Raw genomic sequence first — 21,618 nt, forward strand, 5'->3', positions numbered from 1 at the left:
TCAAAAATGAGCCCCACCAACCCAAAATGTAAAGATAACTATACTAAAAAAACAGCAAAGCTACTGAAAAGAGGAAAAATAAAACAGAAATCTCTTATGTGAAACAGCCAGAAGATTATGTGTTCATGAAAGTCTTATCGCTGATTGAGAAAATGTGTTTCCATCCCGATGGTGTGCCTTAACATTACCTGGACTGCTGTCAAGGCTTTCTTCTTTCTTTCATTCCTTTGTTATTCGTTTCCTTCAGGAGGCTGGCTAAATCCACACTGTTCCTCATCCCTCTGTTTGGGATGCACTACACAGTATTCGCCTTCCTGCCCGAGAACACTGGAGTGGCAGCCAGACTCTACATCGAGCTGGGCCTGGGATCCTTTCAGGTATAAAGCAACAGAGAGGTATCAGAATAAAAAGTCCACTTAAAAACTATATAAAGACAAATCACAATACAAGTTACCAAAGGTGCATTGCTTAGGGTAGGATGCTCCCAGGATACTCATTTTTCACATCAGACATTTTGACTTACAGGATAACGCAGTTGTTACTAATACACTAACAATGGTTCTGCTCTTTTTTAGTCATGAAATAAGCACATGAGACATTTCCTACTGTAACAAGCCCTTTTACAAAAGCCATTTTGGCATGTCACAGCAGGGTAAACACAGGTGTAATTAATAACGTTAATTATGGCCCTGTGCCTGGTGGGCCAGGGCCCTGGTATTGTGCATGCTGATTCAGAGGAATAGCTGTGACACTAAATAAAATGGGACACTGATTAACTTTATCAATTACACCTGTGTTTACCCTGCTGTGACATGTCAAAATGGCTGCTGTGAAAAGGGCCAATAGGGGGAGAGAGTGATGGGGAGTGACCAAACTTTAACCGGGGATGTTGGTCTGCACCGTAAACTAAAGTCTACTTTAAAAAGAATTTGGAGCAACTTTTCGATCTGGCAATATTTATGTATTCATGAATTTGTATAACAAATTTGTCAAAGAAAAAAGGTCACCTGTTTATCACAGCATATTGACTGGAGAAAATATGAATACTTTGAAATGTCTTCTTATTTGTCACTTGAGGTGTGTACAATTGGGGAACATCTTAGGATCTAAACGATTGAGTTCAAGCTTATAATCAGACCAAAAATGAGTTTTTACATAATCGCAATGTCTGAGAAATTTACATCCAAGAGATACATGAACTTTATCTTTAAAGCTGACTAAAAAAAAAAAGCTGATAAAGAGATTTATGAACTTTATCTTTAAAGCTGACTATACATACATCACATGTGCACGTGTCATGTCCTCTTGTGTTGCAGGGTTTTGTGGTGGCACTGCTTTACTGTTTCATGAATGGAGAGGTAAGTGACTATAGGGGACAGTTACATGATACAAATATTCAAGCATGCTGTACATTTCTACTCGTTTGTATTGCTACATTATCTGCCACAGTGTCTTTTCTGGTACTGTCACTCGGGGCACATTGTTCACATAGTGGCTTTAACAAAATCAGTTCCTGCCTCTGGTACTAGGCTGCATACATGCGTCTGTCTGCAGGTCCAAACGGAGCTGCGGAGATGGCTGTGGAAGTGTCGCAATCAAAATCATCTCACGCCGGCCAAGCGAAGCATCACTCAGATAACAGTTCAAGCCCACGGGGGGCTCAGGCGACCTCCTTCTAACGGGAACGTCTCTTCAGTTTGATTTTAAAGATCCCAGCCATGAGAGAAGAGTTGTCGTGAGAATGTCAAACAAACTACGAGAGGCAGTCCTCAACCTGCTAATGACAATAACTCAACAACCCCTCTGTGGGAGGAGCGTAATGAACACTGGTGAGTGATTGAGGACATGTTGTATTATTAAATGCATCATATCAGTGTCAGCTGCAGCCATGAGCTAATTTACAGTTTCTTCGAAAATGGTTTCAACCAAAAATTACAAAAAAGTAAAGGAACACTGGTGCTTGCATTTGTAAGGATGTCGTGGTGACACACGGTGTCCAGTCCACAGTAGAGACAGAGCTGGCCCGAGAAGTTGTTGTAAGATGATTTAACATGGTTTTGGTTACAGCAAAATGTTGCTGTAAAATGTTAATGTCTAACAAAAAGAAGTCTCCTGTTCAAAAGTCCTGTGTTTGTTTGACCCTTCCACCCATTTAGCCTGCCCTGTGTGGTCTCGCTCTTTAAACTAAGTCAGTTGTTCTGAGCGTCTAATAGTGACGCGGCTGGGTTTACGTTGTTTTACGTTGATATGAGACGCTGAGAGCCATTTACCAACTGTCTGTATTTGACAAGTTTAAAGTGAGATTGATTTTTTTTCTACTAAACCTAATAAAGTAGTTTTGTGGGGGTTTTTTGCATATATTTTATATATTTTTTTTTCAATTTACAACGTTAACCACTTGTTTTAAACTGTGACCGTAATCTTGTAAAACGTAATTGAGAGTGCAGTTCGTATAGGAATGTCATTTTGTAGGAGACAGGGTTGGTTTTCAGATGGAGTACAAATGTTGAGGAATTATAAGGACACCGCTGTGGAAACAATGGATGTTTGAACTTGGCTAAATTATTTGAAAAGAGCTCGACTCCTCTGATTGTTATTTTGGTGCAGACTGAACATATGTGCAGGACTGATATGGACCGAGTGCTAATTGATTTTTTGTGCAGAAATTCACCTGCTGGTTTAGAGAGAAGTTTTAAATGCCGAAGATCTGGGACCTGAGTAAAGTGTATTCAAAGCTGTGTGCGTTTGCTTGTGTGTGTGTGTGAAGCTGCCATATATTGGGTACATCACGTCATACAAGACTTCTTATTTCAAGGAGTTGTCTGCTTTGATGAGCCATCTGAAACCATTTGAAACACAGTATTTGTGAATATTCATGAGCTTGATTTGTTTCTTCATCGCATCTTCATTTTTTTATGCTGTTGCCAGACGTGATAATCCTAATTCTTGCACTACAGGAGATACCAAATGTATACAAAACATCATGCTCAGCATTTACATGGTAACGTGGCTTTAAATAGGTAAGGTAACAAGATAACTGACATAGTGAGAGTGTCTTAAGATACATTTCTGTGTTGGACTTTTCCAGTTCTGCTGGGGGGGATTTGGTGTAAACAATGCGGGGGAGTATAAGGCCCGTAAAATGTTCAAGCCAACCCTTTACAATAGATTGTCAAGAACAGGGAAATGTGATGAAGCCTTGAAAACGTCTGTTAAACCTGCACTCAATGAAGACATGAACACAAAAAAATACCTCTGGGTTGGCTTTTGGGTTCAATATTGGTTGAATCGATGCATCTCTAGTTCACAAACCATGAATAATGCACTGGACTGTTCCATTAAGCACTTTGATGGTCATTGTCAGTACACAATATGATTTAATGTTGCACTTTATTTCACACTGAATATATTACTTGTTCTTGTGGATTTAGTGAGGGTCAGCTTTTGGGCACAGTCCAAAAGCTGGTATTAAATGCTTGGGGAAAGATGTTCATAAATGTTGATGTGAACCTTAATTTGGATAACATTAGGAAAGAGAAGCAGAAAGTTGGTCTGTCATACGGTTCATAATCCTTACATTAAAAATAATTGCTTTTACAGATCTAATTCAGCCATAAATGTTTGTACAAGATAATTTCCTCTTATGGTAATGAAGTACCCATAAACTGCCAAATCTGTACACTGTCCATTCTAATGGATGGGACAGCTGAGGGAAACAAAGAACAATCTCTAAATGCAACAATGTACCACAGATAGATTTATTTTGCAGTCAAATTTACACAACCTGGGACATAAATGTTTGACACCAGAACGCATGTAACACATGACACACCGTCACAGGTAGAACATCATATGGATGAAGCTTTATAGATATTCTTTTGACATTTAAGTTACATATATCCTCATTAATAATGCTTGTCATTACGTACACATGTGTACAGAATACACTTGCTCCAACTTCCACACACACACTCACACACACTCTGAAAACAGTTACATAAACATACAAAAACACGGTCACAAACATTACAGGTTTTCGTCAAGAGGTCCACCTGTGTGCCGAAAATATACATATACAGTGCATTGTATATGATCAAGAAAAGACATCGTTTGTACACCATGGCAAATTGACAGCAGGCGACATTTAAGAGCAGCTGAGTAACATCGGTACATTCAAAAATTCATTGGCAATCAATTGGAACTCACACTTGATAAAACTGGCTCAACACGCACAACCGCCAAAGGAAAGGCATCTAAACACAGAGATATGCCACACTGAGAAGAGTTACATTTAAAGGAATAGCCTGACATTTTGGGAAATACACCAAATATTTGCCAGCTGTTTTGTAATTATCTCGTCAAGATAAGGTATCTATTAGTTAGCCAATGACTTCTAGCTGGGAGCTTATCTATGTCCCCAAGGGACGATGTTCCCCAGCTCAATATCTCCTTATTACAACAAAGGAGACCTTTCAAAGTTTCCTCAGCAATGCTTTTTTTCTAGCTGATGTCATACTCTTTGAAATCAACATCCTTAAATTAGCAAACAGTTTTCTTGACTTTAGACATTGAAATCTCCACAGTGGCCATGATGTTTTTACTAAACCTAACCAAACAATTTTGCCTAAACATAACTAAGTAATTTTGTTGTTTTTATTTGGTTAAATTTACAATGTTTACCACGTAAATTGAACTAAACTACCGTAATCCAGGAGAAAATACAGGGCTATAATGAAGACGCTGGGAACATTGGAGTGCTAGCTGCTTCCTCCTGCTTCCAGCCTTCGTGCTAAGCTAAGCTAACCGGCTGTAGCTTCATTAGCGTACAGCCATTAAAGTAGTATTAATCTTCTCACCAAACACTCAGCTAGAAAGTGAATGAACATATCTACGAAAATGTCAGACTATTGCTTTCAGAAAACGTGTCAAGAGCTTTTCTTTCACACAAAAAGACGAGTGTGCTTCCGTAATGCTAAAGTAACTGTAAGAAGTGGTTTGTGGAGAGAGGAACGGTCACTACAAGGTGCCCCCAATTCTCAATATTTCCTCATATGTCAGCAAGTTTTGAAATTCAAATAGTTCATTTTGTTTTGAAACTAATGTGAACTGGAAGGGAATTTTGGGATTGAGAGGGGGGCATATTTGACCTCATTAAGAAAAATCGAACTTGTAGGCTTGTTGATTTAGTTCTGTATAAAAAAAAATCAACGCTGTGAAAAGTGAACAATGTTAATAAGCACTACCTATTTCATCAAAAATTCAAAGTACAAGGCTCAAAAAGCAAATCAATGCCAGTCTAACTCCCCCCCCCCCCCAACTAAAATGATTTGCTGCCACCTTGTGGCAAACAAATATACAGCACAGACATGGTCATGAAAGGAGTTTTCTCCTCCTCTTTCCACAGACAGTAACAGCTTTGAGACATGGTCGTTTCCATCTGAGCTGATTCAGACTCAGAATGACGGCTGGTGATAGAACACGTAAGCAGCAGCGGAGTGTTTTCTTTTATCACACCCTCGTACACACTTTGTGTTTTATCTGTCGCAGTTGTTCCACCTTCTCGTACCTTCCTAATCGAAAGAAAAAACCAAAAACATTTCTACCTCTGGCTCGAGTTCCCGTGATAGTATCTTGTCACACACTGTTTTGTCAAAAAGCAGCCAAGCAGATGCATAAATCTGATGCATCTCTTCTTCAGTAGTGTTTATTTTTTATCTCGCTTTTTTTGCTCTCTCACAATATCCTCTTTGGACAGCAATTTCCTTTGAGTGTTTTTTGTTTTCTTTAAAATTAGAAATGAGACATTGTGCCACACATCTCACCAGTTATAGCAACGAGAGAGTCGATATCAATAATGAAATAATACATCAGGCATACAACTAAATTACACATAAGAAAGCATGTATACTGTACATTGAGTCATTTCACAGCATGGCACTGGTTCATGGAAAATAAATGTACATCCTTTTCTGTTCGATAATTGTCAATTCATCTTTTTAAGACACTACAATTGTATAATCCATTCAGATGACAGTACAAAAAAATAAATATCTTGAGTAAATGTTGTGGATAAATCCTCCTGTACACATCGTTTCACATTTCATCTTAAATCATTTCTACGTCTGGACAGTTATTGTTTGTTAGCTTACAAACAAAAAGAGAGAAAGAAAAAAAAAATGGGCAACACACTGCGATTGTCAAGAGCTGTCACATTAAAGCATTTTTGTGTTGACTGTTAGAACATGTATTGTTTTGAAGCTGTTTATGTGTCTGGCGTTGGTGCTGAATTGTAACGGACTTATAGATGATAGTTGGAACCAGCAGGTCAAATAAAACAGAAGTTACGTAGAGCTATTACTTAAGTCTTGTCAAACTCATTGTGATTAAAACTAAGAAGAAAAAAAACAGGACTCTTTTCTCATAAATAATTTCACCAATAAATGAGCAAAACTGTTTTTTCGTAGCATAACTTTGCTTCACAATAAAAACACAACACTCTGTACATTCTTTGCAGAAAATGACTCTTACTACACATTTAAGATATCTGTTCATTGTACTGGAAATAAAAGTGAGAGCTATGTGTGACTGACTAGGCACTTTGGAATATGAGTGTAGGAGGTGATTCATCAAAACAAAATTATAATGAAGAGCAATTTGATGTGGCACGATGGGCTGATGCTCAGAGAAAAGAGGACAAAGAGTGTTATCTTTAAGAGCATGTTAAGGGTTTGATTCTCGCCGCCTATGATAAAATGCTGTGCATATGAACTAATGGCACTATTGAGAAGCTTTGGATCAAATCATCCGCTAAATGGCACATTTAAGTTCACAGTCTGCAAGAATGGTAATGACAAGTCGGTGAAAGGAAAATCAACTGGAGGAAACTACTGACACTAGCTGTGAGGACCAGTTCAGAGAGGAGATTTTAAGGATTACTTTTTAAATAGAGTGTTGTATTCCCTCATGTACTGTGATGTCCTCTAGTGGGTCCCAACCTTTTTGGCTTTAAAACAATACAAAGTCAATTAAAAGTTACACATTTCTTCGAGCTGCAAGCACATTTTACCTTCACATATGGGTTAATTTAAACACCTCCAAGCCTGAAAGACATGAATCTATCTGGTGTTTTACACCAAAAAATAAAAATAAAACATAATTTAACGGAGCAGAAAAATGCTCTTCTTTCCTACATTGTTGTATCTGGCATTTCACAACCCCTCATCTTCACCTTCAGGTTGGGAACCCCTGCTCTACAGTGCTCATTCAGTTTGGCACTTTGTTCTTCTGTGTACACTGTGTTTTTATTAAATACAAACAAATAGCTCAGAATAGAGTGGGCTGGATCTTCTGGGTCCTCAGGATATGTGATGAAGTCTACAGATTTGGGCTCCAGTTCCTTTTGTTTGAAAAGGTCATTACAATACTGCGTTATGCATGTTTTGTTTTGTTCTCGATATATCTTTTGACATACTCTGTACTTACGGCAGATTGTAGAAAAATGTTTAAATTGTAAGATAAAACATTTAAACAATGAGCATTTGTACAAGCAAGGCGGACGTTTGGTTGTTACTTCACTTTGGACTGTTATGAGATCAGATCCAGTCAGGCAACCTGTATGGCACTTTGAAGCACATTTACTTGACACACCAACAGACAAATATGACCCCTACATTTGGTGTTTAACTACTGTTTTCTTTTTTACAACAAGTACTGTTTTTTGGCACCAAACTCTACATTGATATTAATTATACATTAAACAATAATAGGGGCTAAATTTAAGATAAAAACATTGGTAGGAAGGGAATTTCTAATATCTCTCTGTTTAAATCTATGGAATGGAATTTGTCTGTTAGAAAATCAGAAAATTTGAAAAGTTCACAATCTGCAGAGTCAACTGAAATACTCAAATTAATTCAATTGTATCGTATAGTGAAATAAAAGGATTAAGTATGAACGTCAGCTATGTACCTCTAATGGATCTCCAGTAAATGCTTTCAGAAATACCTCATTTTCGAAAGGCCAAACTACAAAATGTAATGAGGTATGAGGGGCCACTTTGGTCTACTCTGGTTGTTCTGGATGTACATAAGTGGAACGGCACCTTTAAGTTGACTCTTGCCAATCAGACGCTCAGGTTGGGAGGCTGATGTTGGCGTTCTCCGCCAGCGGACTGGACATTCGTATCTGGGAGCTGCTCTTGCTGAGGATCGACAGCTGAGTCCCGCCGTTCACTCCGCTGCTGGCCAACGAAGGGTGCCTTTGCTGCTTCAGGTCCACAGCAAAGTACCGGTTCACGGTCCAGCTGCGCCATTTCCTCTTGATCTCCGACTGCACCTTCAGGGAGAAACTTCACAAGGTCATTTTTTAATGTACTTTAAGCTGTACCAGCTCCACGATAAGGTACAGTACACTTAAGTTGTGTAAGTGACACTTTAATATATTATTAATGTATTTGTCAACAGTTATAATTCCCTTGACACATTCATAATTGGTGTGTAAAGAGTTAATGAAGGATTGACAATATAATATATTAAAGCTTTAATCACATAAATGAAGTCTTCATCTGTGACATCAGAGGTCAGTTGACGACAGAATTGTTTTTGTCAGTATTGTGGAAGAACAGAAGTGCATTGTATGTTTCAATAGGTTTAGATTGTCGAATTAATTTGAGAACAAATGTAATTTTTCTTTATTGATGAGCGAGGCCTTACAGAATTACAGCACTTTTTTTTGAATACTCATTTGTCAAAAATGAGTGATTGTTGTTCTCTGTCATCAGCACGCTGTTTCTGGTGTTTGTGAGACTCAAAAGTGTCATGGTCAAAGAGACTTAAGTCATGGAATTTAAACTGTTTGAAATCAAGAGTCATTTAAAGAAAGTGGATATTTCAAGATTTACATTATATGCTGTAATCTACAGTAGATTTGTAAAACTCATAAAACGTGAACTTTTCATCAGGGGCAGCTATTTTTTACTTGTGGCAGATGTGGTATCTACTACAGATTTACATTCAAAATGTAATATTTATTATAAACATTAATTTAATGTATTGTTGTTTATTTGTTAATGAAGCACTTATTGTAATTTAATGTATTAACTAGCGTTAGATAAATCACAATTTCATTTGATGTGAGATTGAAAACATATACACATGAATACTTTATAAATGAGACAAAATGAATGCATTTAGTTAACAGGCTCTTGTTTTTTTCCCTCTCATCAATTGAACAAATGTCCGCTAGCCTTTTATATAAGATGTGATGTCATAAGTAGGCTACAATTTTCCTTTTTTGACTCAAAGTTGTACTGCAGGCACACATGTTAAATAGAAGACCTGTGGGTCCCGACCTAGTCTTTGGGAATGGCTGTTATAAGTAATTTAATGTTTGTATATATTATACATGTTAAATAGAGGGCTTAAAGTAAAGTGTTACCGTTTGCAGTATTTAGAGACATCTATCCTAAAATATGTTCAAGTGCTATCTTCATCACAAATACCACTAAGAGCATTTCTGGTATTAATAAGTGTCAGAAAAAAACCAGAAGCCGAGTAAAATATCACAAAGGGAAACTGTTTATCAATGGGAGTAAAAGCTTACCTCTCCATTGAGGAAACAGTAAAGGACAGCTACAACAAAGCCCTGAGGAGGAGACAAGAGAACACAAATTATAGAGAAAAACAGCTTAAAAATAACTGCATCCTTATCAACCAAGGCTAAAGACGTATCAAAAAGAGTGACTGTGGGGATGGATAAAAGCTATACTCCAAAGCAGTGTGTGCTGTCAGCTCTGAATAGCAGAAGTAAGCGTTTGAAAAAATGTCAACTTCAGTATCCAGGAAATGTAATGTGCAATCAGTAAAGACCGCGTCGTGACTCGTGACTACCCTTCTGTAGAATTTTGTATGACATACTACAGAGCTGCTGGTTAAACAAAAGTTTATATTTCCCTGTAAAGATTTGTTTATTATTTTAATTGTTGCAGAGGTGTCGATACCCAATATCAAATTCATACAAATTGGCAAAAATGAAGTCTTGAGTGAATGATTTCATGGCGTATGTTACATGCTTACACCGACTACAAAATAGGAAAATAGCTTTAAATTCTTATCACAATTTCCCAAAAGTGATTCAAACTGTTCATATTGTTTAACCATCAGTCCAAATAAAAAATTAAAAATCAATTCACTCAAATAAGACAAAGAAAAAGCAGCAAATCCTCAGCTGGAAGTAGCGAATGTTTGACTTCTTTTAATTTGTAATCAATAATGTTAAACTTGTTGTCCAATTTTGTGCCTGCAATTGCTTGGAAAAACTTCAAAGCCCAACGGCTCTCCATTATTGGAAGTGTGTAAAGCTCGCTGCATAGCTGTGGAAATCAAGGTATTTTTATTTAGTTTATATTTATCATCCCGTTATGTTCTCTCATTCATCATCTCATATTTCTCTTAAATTGAAACCGGACGTTCGAGCATACCTGGAAGGATCCCAGTCCCAGTTCAAAGACCAGTCTCTCTCTCTTGCTGACATCTTCAGGTGAGAAGGCGAACACAGTGTAGTGAATACCAAAGAGAGGGATGAGCAGGAGGGTGGAGCGCGCCAGACGCCTACAAACACACACACACACACACACACACACAGAGTTTAATAAGTCATGTGTTACTGATGCTGGACAACTGGACGTGATGCAAGAACAGAGCTAATGTTGCAATGTTATGACAAATGTTGTTTAAAATGCAGGCTCAGTCACAATTTTATGATTATTTTAGTGTTCGCTTTTAAGGATAAGGCGGGAGATTTTTTTTTTTATACTCCTTATTGTCAACAAATCGCATTAAAACTAAAATCAATAATTAATTGATCCCACTATCAGGTATTGTCTGTGTAGCCAAAGTCTAATATCTAATAATAAACATTAATGAGCTGGGTCACTTGTTTCTTTATCATGATAAACCTGTAGCCTGTAGTTTATTATGAGCCAATTCCACATACGCTGTCTCACTGACATAAATAGTCACTAGAGCACTAATTATTTACTTGTTTGTTTACAATGCCAAGGAAATATATTTAAAAAAAACCTATATCTTCAGTAAGATCAAATTGATACGGGGATGTGGCAAGGAAATCAGAAACTAAATAGTGTTGTTGAACTTAGTTGGTTCTGGTCCTTTATGGGATTTTTTGACAATAAGAATATAGAATAAGACAAGTCTTATCCTTTAAATCTGAGCTTAGATTTAGTGTACTAATCCGGTTTTAGGTGAAAATGATCACAAGATCGAGACTGAGAAGAGAAACACATAACTGTTGACATGTACAATCTATCCCTGTGGTCATATAGATTATTAATTGTGTCCTTATCTTAGCAGTGTCTGCATCATGCAGTAAAACATGGTGTCTGACATACAGATAACAAATGGAAATACACAGAAACAAACAACAAATGACACCTTAAAATGATGCGAGGCACACAGTGCAACACAGATTAACTTAATGCTGTGTATGTATACATTCTTGTGTGTCTACCTTTGTGAGGACCGGTTAAGTTTTAGTGAGGACAATTCAGCCGCGCCCACTTTGGGCAGAACCTTCAAAGGCCTGTTGGAGAGCTAAGACTTGGTTTGAAGGTTCATGTTAGAGTTAAGTTTAGGTTCAGTGATGGTTATGGTTAGAGGCTAGAGGATGTAGTATGTCAATAAGGGTCCCCACAAGTATAGAAGTACAAACATGTGTGTGTGAGAATGCATTTAAGAACCCCTGGTGTAAAGCACACACCATATACACACATGCAGTCGACACTCGACAAACACGCACAAACGTGTGTCGGTGGGCAAACACGCACACACACGCACACACACACGCACACTCGCACACACACACTCACACACGCGCACACACACACACACACACACACACAGACACACACACTTACAGTGTGATGGTGGATAACTCTGACATCCTGCACGAATGTTGAACAGCCTGTGTGGGCTCACTGAAGCATTTCTGAGCACAGCTGCTACACAGCACAAAGACAACACAACAATACAACAAAGACAGAGACAGTGTCTTTAGGGACACAGACACACAGTCTCACACAACACACACACACGTTTTCACACTTGGTCACGCACGCACAGGTCTAGGCAACAGATGAGAATGACATTATCTGCAGAGCCTCAAAAGACGCCGTCCGGTGGGAGCAGAACAGGAGTGATGTCTGGCTACAGTACAACTCCATAATGAGGTTCACGCTTCCTGCCAACAGGTACTACAAATTAATATATTCTGAAAAGTGTCTAAGATGACACATTGGAGGTTTAATGACAGGAATGTGAAAATAAAACTGCTATGGATAAAAAAAAACATTAAATAACACATGGTTCCTGTTTATGAAATGTTAATTTAGTATTAGATAGTATATTTAAAGGGGACATACTGATCCAAAGAAAAAGAAACAATATTCTATACTTTTTTTATCATCAACAAATCCCATGAAAAGACCAAAATCAACAATGTTTTAGTCCGTCGCTCAATACTTCTAACTTCTCCACCCTGTCAGAGGCGCTCAGTCCCAAGCCTATTTGTTCCTTCTGCAAATCTGTACAAGTAGTTACATTTATGTTAAGGACTCATTCATTTGGGGGATTACTTTAGCTGCGCATTAAGTCACATTTGAGGCTGTGGTGAGTATTTACAGCAGGACGATTGACCCAAAATAAACTACAGGGCTCATGTCTACTGCAATAAAGGAATTTTTCATCTCATTTCTGAAGACATACAACGATGGAGATAATGAATTTGCTGATTGGAACTTACAGGTAAATGCTCGATTCGTTCCCTCCGATGTCAGGGGACTGCAGCTTCTGCACCAGGATGATGATTATTCCGACGAAGAGGACAAAGTTGATCTGAGAAAACAAATAACATAAATCTTGTTGTCATAAATTACACTACAGTCGGTTAAGCAATAGCAGAGCATGTGTACAAATGTAGACACAAGTACACATTAGCATCCGTTTTACCATAATGGAGGCCACGACTGGTCCTTTGATCACCCACCAGAGGGCAGTGTTCTCATTTGTATCCCAGCATCTGGAGGACAACGAGGAGAACAGTGGGTTTCAATTATCATTCAACACTCTATATCAGTACTTGGAAAAAAAAAAATAGCATCATACAATACGTCAAGCAAGTGGCCATTTGCAGAATAAGGATGGTGGAGGAAAGGGTTGGAAAGGAGAGGAGGATGTAAAATGGAAGCTGGGCTAAAATCATGATTTAACCTTTTTTAGAAAAATCTGTCAAATAATTCTAAATGATGATTATTTGCTTACACTCACATAGTTTATCATGTATTATGCACAGCAAATTATAAAAGATAAAGACGAGCTGACACTTAATCCCATGCAACACATGATCAGTTCTTGATTTAAAGAACATTTTCAGCATAAATAAATGATCTGTGGTGTAACAATGAGGGAAGTTAACTCCCTGATCTATTCCCCTAAATGCCTGAACTTGTAAATCCCCTCCTCATCTGAAATTGTATTACCAGGATCAAAACGAGATACATTTAAGTTATCTTATTTCAATATTTGGACATGAAGGTCCCTGCCTTTCTGCTCTCAAACAGTGTGTTCTCAAGTGCTTTATATGCTATGAACAACATGGTCGACATGGAGAGAATGTAAAGTTCCAAGAGGAGTTATACCCAGTGTCATGAAAGTGGAGCCTCAGAACTGCCCAGACAGTGACGCAGATGGTGGGAGTTCCTGTAATAACAGTAATCATTAAAAAATGGAAAAGAATTATGAGAAAATTGTCATAATGATACTCTATCATAGATTTGTATTTATAGAATGCTGAAATGTTTGTCTCCAGACTGTAATAATACTTTTATTATTATCAACATGAATTGTATTTATTATATTTACTGGCAAGATTGGCTGAAATCTCAAAGATCTTGGCAAATAAATGAATAAATAGAAAGCTGTTTGAGTGAGACCTTCAGGATGAAGATGTACGGAATAAGTGATGAGAATCCAGAATACATGTTTTATTCAGTCTCATTGTGCTATCTCTTTTCCTCTAAGTATTACAAAATTGATAATAAAAATCTAATTTTTCCCAAAATAGGTGTAAGTAAATTACTTTTGAAAGTTTAAATTGTGGCATAAACGGCTGAATTTACAGTGTGATTAGACAGAAAAGTCGCAACTTTTGACCATTAATGACAACTACTCAGGAAAGGTTACTCACCCCATCCTACAATGGTGTACCAGTAGAAGTAACGTCTCTCAGGAAAGAAAGTCTCCACCAGCAGAGTGAAGAGATACAGACCTTCAATGAACAGCCAGAAATAGTTGGACATGACACAGTAATGGAAGAAAATCATCACTGCTTTACAGGCCACCTGCACACGGGGAAAAACAAGAGGGAAACTTATCAGGGACTTTAACATCTGAACTCTCACTTAGAAAGAAGTGCAACAATATGGTAAGATGATATCTATTTAGTCTATTTCTGTTATTTTGATTAACTTCTTAGCTGTTTTTTAAAATAATTTATTTTCACATTTTAATTAATGGTTTTATACATTCATATATATAGTGTACTATTCCTTCAGTTAGCTAGGAGCAAGTATATAAAAATATGAACGGTACCGTCAGCCATTTGCTATACCCTCGTAATTACAGGTATATTTAAATATGCTCTTGATATAGGAGAGAAATTAGCTTTCTTGGTCGTTTCATCCTCATTAAAAGAATTTTGCTGCAGCCTCAAAATGTTGAATCCATGTTTAATCATCAACCTTTCTTTTAAAAGCTCAAGACGATAAATGTCAGAATGACAAACGTCCTTATTCCTGTAAAACACAGTGTAAACAGAGATCGATATTCCCCCGAAGGACAGGGCTGCGACTAACTGCACAACGCTGCATTTACCCTCAAACATGTAGCATTTAGCAACTATGTGTGGATTGAAAAACGTTGTCACGGCCAACATTATAGGGACCCACCCACGATAGGCTACATGTCAGGTGGGTCGCTGTAATCGAATGATGTCATGTTAATGAAAGAGTCCACATTCTGAGTGTGAGGTCAACCCATTACAGCATGGTACAACAAGGCCACAGTAGTGACCTGTGATCGCCATAGAGACAACGGTAAAGCATGTTTGAAAAAAAAGGGCAGAGTAACCATTGACATGTCAATGAGCCTCTGGTAGAAGATTTCCACCCACTGGCCGTGCTGAAGCCATTAGCGTACCTAATTAGGTTTATTTATCAAGCCTGCTTAACAACGCTGAGCTGTGTGTTGTTACCAGACAAAGGCTAAGAGCTTGTTCTGCATTTGTAATCAGGAAATATTAGGCATCTAATAGCGTGTTTGCTTTTTTTGTAAAAAATTTGCATGTGATTGAAGTTCCTTCAAAAGGTGCGCATCAAACAGTGAAGACTGGAGGAGAAGTGTTTCAATCCGTCTGTCTATGAACTTCTCGTTGTATCTCAAACAGTCCGCGCTTGATCACATTTTACACGCATGTTTTCCTTTATAAAACGAGATGCTGCACTTTGATGAAATCCTTTAATTATGTTCTCTGGAACCTATTAACAATATTCTTGACAACGTTTTGCGACTGCCAACACTCTTATACTGACTCCAAACCCTTCCAGCAATCAGAGAATCAATCATGTAGAACAAGAAAGGCTTCATTTTTGCAATTATCTGCTTCAATTTTACAGTATTGAAACATTCAGCCTTGTGTACTGAAAATTCATTGTTTGCATATTTACCAAACAGGTCATAGTTGCTTTCTTTGATAAGCAATCTATCGGCAAGACATGTATGTATGTGATGTGTGTACTACGGCTTCTGAGTGACCACACAGTATAAATGAAGTAGATGTCTTTACTGACTGTGTGTACGAAGCAGTGGTCGCTGTCTTCCTGAGCGTACAGCACGCCGTCCTTGATAAAGACCGAGATGGCTCTCAGGATGAAGGACACAAACAGGTTCATGTGGATGAAGTTCCTGGTGCAGTGGAGCTTCCTGCAGAGAAGAGAGAGAGCATGAGTATACACAACGAGGCTGTGAAGGTGGACTAGTCGGCGTGATGACGTTTAGGATTCAAATGGTCAAAGAAAAGCATGAATAAAACCTATTTTCATATCATGTACCAATTTTGAGAGACCTGAGTTTGTGACGCTCACCTGAACCTGCAGAGAATGACCATGGCTGTAGTCAGAGACACCAGTGATGTGCTGTAGCCAACTGTGTACAGGGCCTTGACTGAGGCAAAGTACGTGTCCTAATGTGGGAGACAGAGGGAGAGGGTTAGTCATGTATGTCTGTGACAAATGCAATGTGAAATTCAGATGAGGTTCAAGAGGTTGTACAAGTTTAGTGATGTTGTCGAAGAAGAAGCAGACATCCACGTAGTGAGGGAAAGGTTCAGACCAGCCTTCCTCTGTGCAGTTACGACTGATCCTCCCCATCTCTGAAAATAAAAAATAAGCCTCGGGCTAAACTGAACCGAATGCAATTCATTTTTTTTAAATACACACGAGATCAAATCAAATGAGAGGACATAGCTGATCTCCTCACCATCCTCAGGGTCCATGAAGTCGTGGAAGAGCTCTGGACAGTTGACCACCACAACTTCGCCAACATTGGCAGCCTGCCAGCAGGTCAGGTTGTCCCACATCCACGGACACACTGAGGAGACAGGAGAAACACAAACACACTGAGGTCAGTGTAAAGCTCCTGGTAGCATTTCTGTTGTAATGAAAGTGATGAAATGATACTGACACAAATTCAATTGAATCATTTGTATCCAAGGTGATAAGGATTTTGAGTTTAATTTCCAAAGGTATTGAGCATTTTCCTGACATCCAAATGGACAAATCTATTGCTTAGATGAGGCAGCTTTCAAATTGTATTATCTCTCTTGAGTAATAAGATAGAGCAGCCTGTGGTGTAGCCTGTCAAATAAAACAGGGCAAAAAAAGGTAATTTAGCCCATAGTTATGAGCACACAGTAATATTTGAAGTTGACTCAGATGAGTGTATCAACTTTCTTTTATCAACTCAGATCCTTTTGCATTTAAATTTGGCCGCTGGACAGTAAGGGAACAACGCTACGAGACATTTTACAATTAAAATCAACCCTGACACTATAAAAATGAGGGGGACAAGGATATAGGATTTTGAAAAGGGAGGGAGAAACGTCCACCAGAGTGTAAATTTCCCCCTTGGCTGGGAAGGTAACATACGGAAAACAGCTGCCTTATGAAGACGGCTCTATGAAAGCAGTGAGGGTGAACCAAAGTTACAGTCCACAAAGCTGACGAGCTGAAACTCACTATAAAGCTCCATAAAGCTGAGCACTTATGAGCACTTTTATTCTTCTTGCAGCGCCACCAGAACGTGGTGCTTGGCAGGAAGAAGCATGTCTGTCCAACAATGTCATCACTTCATTACTCTATCCTCACGCTCAAGGCGTCCTTGAGACGTTAAAAAGATTGTGCGCGTAAGGGATTTTGTGTAAGTGATTGAACCTGAAACTTACACATTAACTGAAACATCAGACTGAAATTCATGTTATCACACACACACACACACACACACACACACAGAACGAAGGAACGAGTTCAAGGCAAATTTCCTTCTTATATTAAGCCACTAGCAACGATCAGCTTCTTGTCTTCATATTACTGAGCATGCTGTTGTTGTTACTAATTAAATTTCACCACTAAACAGCCTCCAACAGAATATCACCTCCAGCACTCGAAAGGCGGCACATTTAGTACAAGATGTTGATAATCACGGTGAAGTTAAATGGCGGAGCAATGTAAGAGATGTAATACAGAGGGGTGAGTGTTTGTGCAAGCGTTGGAGCAAGAAGCCATCATGCATTAGCTGTGAATGGTTAAGTAGTAGCAAAGATTTTTGTTTACTTAAGCTGAACTAGATTTTTACACAACTTACAAGTTACACCTAAACCTTTTTTTAATGTCAATTTCATCTGATTCTATCCAAACTGAACGTTTTATCCCAACGTTATCCCAAACAAGCTTAAACTAAATCTTCCTCAACCCATTTCCATGTCTTGTTGTTGTTCTGTTTCGATCTCCCTCTGTTCATCTTCCTCAGTCATTTCCTGACAGTCAGTTCAGTGCAGCCTCTCCCAGCTTTGATTTCTCCGTCTCTCTTTCTTTCTTTTCATGCTTAAATGATGTCCTTTATCTCCAGCTACTCCCCATCCCTCCACTCTCTGTTCCTCCATCTCTCCAGGTTTTACCACATTGTTTATGCTCCGGTGGTTTTATGGTGCTGCAGAGGCACCGTGTGTTTACACGCATGCATTTTGAGGGGTGTTTTTGAGTATGGCTGCATCTGTGTGTTTGTGTTCCTGGACGTGCATTTGTGTGTGTGTTTGTGTTTGTGTTTGCAGACCTTTCTCTACATTCTGCTTGGCTCGCTAATCTGTTTTGGTTCTGTCTGGTGAGCTGGACACGAAGCCAATTACCTTTTAAAGGGCAGATCTGAGCCAAATGAGCAGCACTGAGCTACAGAGGTAACCGGCTTAATAAAGCACTCTGTCTGCATCACTGGCTATCTCACACTAAATCCTACGCTGAATGGTCGCCGGGCAGCAAAGATGCAGCATGGCATCCACATACATACTGCACATGCATAGTGCAGAATACGTGTACACAAACACATACAGACATTCATTGTTTTTCTCATTAAAGCTGATCTTATCTGACGACTGAATGAGATTTGTTTTTGTATTCTGAGTCATGAGGTGCAACGGTGGCAGAATACCAATCAGAGCTAATTTCTCTTCATTCATTTTTACTTTAAGCAGTCTGAAAGGAAAGACATGTCATGAAGATCCTGGAAAGATATGCATGTGGATGTGATCCATTTGCTTTTGTGAGAATCCTACAAATGCTTCAAAAAAGAGCTGCCAAATTGAAATAGAGATGCGACTTAGCTGCGAAATAGAGCTTTCTGTCGGTTATTTTCTTAATTAATTAATTGTTTTGCCAATAAAAACTCGTAAAATAGTAAAAAAAACACCCATCACTACTTCCTGAAGGCCAAGATGATATCGTCAAATGTCCTGCTTTGTCTGACCAACAGTCCAACACATTTACAAATGACTACTTCCAGATGCATCACGTGACGCCATAGGGCCCAGAAAGACCTTTTCCCAGAGACTTGAATTGGGAAAGACACATCAGTAAATAATAATTTCTTTTTTTTTTTAGGTAAATAAACTTCCCAGTAGAAAACACTTAAATAAATGTTATTTAATCATTTTTCCGAATAAAAAAAAAAATATTATACTTCCTCTGTTCATGTGAACGAGACTGACCTACTGGGAGGCAAGGCTAGAGGAAACGCTATAGTGTGCTTGCTCAAATATTTAGTTCTATGCTCTATTTCCCAACCGGCAGTCGAGCCATTTTTGCTACTGTGCAACTTTCATAAGAGTGAAGTTTTCCCCGCCTCCAATGTGGTATCCACTTCTCTTTGTACATCCATGATTTGAGCACGTGAAGCAGAAATGCTCTTTCGCAAGGATTGCTTTCTTCTTGTGGATACTGTTCTGCATGCTCGTATCACATGCATATGCTTGGTTTTAATGTGTGCTAGACTAGTTAAATACCATATTAAATAAATAGAAAAAATATTTCACATGCTAAATATCTCCCAGTATTTTGAATTCAGCATCGTCTTTGTTATGTTCTCTTTCGTCCAGGTCACTGGATATCTCGTAGTTTTTTCAAGAGGCTTCATTGATGAAAATGTCCTCGAGAGCAAAAAGACAAAGTCTAGTTGCTTGAAATTAAGGACTAAACTTGTGTCATGTAAAACTAGAAGGGTTGCTATGAAGAGTATTATGAGATTTTATTACATATGCATTTTTAGATTATGTGCAGTTGTTACATTCTGAGTTGCTTTCCAGAAACTGTTCACCGAGGATCATTTAGTTTTGAAATAATAAACACTGTGTAGAGGCCATTTTATATCAACTATTCATTTAGCAGTGTGCTAAATTCAGCTACACAGTGATTACAGCACCAGACAGCAAATCATTATGTAGCAATTGTACACGGCCGGCAGACTAATCTGAGGCCAGAGCACCTCAATTAAAAGTATAATAACAAATAAATCAAGAAATATGCTTTTAAGAGTGGGTCTTAATAAATCATCTGACCGGGCTAAAAGCAGACCACCACCACCTATCTCTTTCTCTTTTCTCCTATTTATTGTTTCCCTGTCCCCCCCCCCCCCCCCCTTCTCTTTTTCTTTTCTTTTTTTTTTTTTTTCCCCCCCCCCCCCCCCCCCCTTTTTAACTTTTTCAACTGATTTCTGCTGACCAGGCTTTTTTATTTCCTTACCAACGATTTGCTATCAGCAGAACGGACAGGAGGAAACGGGGATCGGTGAAAGGTTCGATGCAGGCGAACATGTGTGATTATACAGTCTGAAAATGGCACAATAACAAACTGTAGAAGTTGTAGAGGAATACGGGAATAAAACAGCAACAGCGTGTCTGATTCAACCATACATTCTAGAGTGAACTGACTTATACGTAAAAATGATTTAAAAACAAAAATAAAACTAAGATAAAACACTGAAAAGAGCATATGCAGTTTGCTGTGTAGCACACAGGAAGACTGAAGATCAGACCTTTAAGATCTGCAGATGAAAAACCCCTTCTAACTTGTTGTCTTAGATCTTTAAATCTTTAATGCTTCATGTTTTTTCAAAGCGCTCCGTGTCTGTCAGCAAAACCATGAGTCACAGTGCACTCTGGGAGATGCAGTCTGTTGGGCTACTTTGGAGCAGCGGGAGGACTGCAGTAGTTGCTAATGAAAACCTCAATCCATAGCCAAGAAAATAATTGCTTCCAGGAATCACACACCAAGTTTCCTGTGTTTTTGAAAAAAAAGTATGTGAGAAACGTGAAAGCAGCTCAGCGTGACATTACAGGCAGACATTTGGTTTGTGAACTGTATACCACCAGATGGTCTGTCCTTTATAGCGCCCTGTCAAGGTGATGTATTGTAATACGAACATGATAGAAAACTGCACTCTTTCATCCTTAAAGCTCTATGACCTTTTCAATAACTGATTGGATGAACAGAAAAATGACAGATAGTAAAATGGAAAAAAACAGAGCCTGTTTTCATCATTCGTTCGCGGAAAGTTAGATTTTTTTTTCAGGAGATGCACGACTTTCATCTGCAGCAATGTTTTTTCTGAGCAGCCCAAGATGTGCACAATTAAATCACAGCGGCAGAGCCATGAAAACCTGAGGCTTCTTGCCAAATTATGCACAAAGAAGGAATGCGAGGAGAGGAACACACATGCATACTCGCGGCCACATCCTCACTTACTTAATTCAAGTTCGTCGCTGGGGTCGTGCAGCATGATCCTGTCCATGCATTTCTCATGTTCACGCTTGATGATACAGTGCTCGGACTCTGAGGCCACCTGGAGAAAATAAACAAAAACACACACACAGTGTCACAATAAATATGGACTGTACTGAACCACTGCACCACTGAGAACAGTGTTCTGAAAGTGCTCATTGTTT

The 21,618-nt window shown here is 38.6% G+C and overlaps 2 protein-coding genes across 6 annotated transcripts in view; one reads left to right on the plus strand and one right to left on the minus strand.

Moving 5' to 3' along the window:
• The window catches only part of ghrhra (growth hormone releasing hormone receptor a), a 22,745-nt gene extending 16,333 nt beyond the window's left edge, over positions 1 to 6,412 (plus strand). The window contains exons 11-13 of the mRNA XM_031864972.1: positions 248 to 377; positions 1,317 to 1,358; positions 1,555 to 6,412. Coding sequence (XP_031720832.1) covers positions 248 to 377; positions 1,317 to 1,358; positions 1,555 to 1,701 — 319 coding nt within the window. The 3' untranslated portion in view covers positions 1,702 to 6,412. The remainder of the gene's footprint in view (positions 1 to 247; positions 378 to 1,316; positions 1,359 to 1,554) is intronic.
• Positions 3,745 to 21,618, minus strand: part of LOC116393054 (pituitary adenylate cyclase-activating polypeptide type I receptor-like) — a 26,627-nt gene continuing 8,753 nt past the window's right edge. For 2 of the 5 annotated variants that reach the window (XM_031864968.1, XM_031864967.1), the window contains exons 3-15: positions 21,419 to 21,515; positions 16,608 to 16,718; positions 16,400 to 16,500; positions 16,214 to 16,311; positions 15,920 to 16,052; positions 14,260 to 14,413; positions 13,712 to 13,772; positions 13,023 to 13,092; positions 12,817 to 12,908; positions 11,933 to 12,016; positions 10,478 to 10,607; positions 9,601 to 9,642; positions 3,745 to 8,347 (exon numbers count right to left, since the gene is read on the minus strand). In XM_031864968.1, coding sequence (XP_031720828.1) covers positions 8,123 to 8,347; positions 9,601 to 9,642; positions 10,478 to 10,607; positions 11,933 to 12,016; positions 12,817 to 12,908; positions 13,023 to 13,092; positions 13,712 to 13,772; positions 14,260 to 14,413; positions 15,920 to 16,052; positions 16,214 to 16,311; positions 16,400 to 16,500; positions 16,608 to 16,718; positions 21,419 to 21,515 — 1,398 coding nt within the window. In that variant the 3' untranslated portion in view covers positions 3,745 to 8,122. The remainder of the gene's footprint in view (positions 8,348 to 9,600; positions 9,643 to 10,477; positions 10,608 to 11,932; positions 12,017 to 12,816; positions 12,909 to 13,022; positions 13,093 to 13,711; positions 13,773 to 14,259; positions 14,414 to 15,919; positions 16,053 to 16,213; positions 16,312 to 16,399; positions 16,501 to 16,607; positions 16,719 to 21,418; positions 21,516 to 21,618) is intronic. The other 3 variants (XM_031864969.1, XM_031864970.1, XM_031864971.1) reach the window with 3 other exon arrangements.

The sequence above is a fragment of the Anarrhichthys ocellatus genome, unplaced genomic scaffold (assembly GCF_004355925.1).
Source record: "Anarrhichthys ocellatus isolate YVR2014 unplaced genomic scaffold, GSC_Weel_1.0 scaffold32, whole genome shotgun sequence".
Taxonomy (NCBI): domain Eukaryota; kingdom Metazoa; phylum Chordata; class Actinopteri; order Perciformes; family Anarhichadidae; genus Anarrhichthys; species Anarrhichthys ocellatus.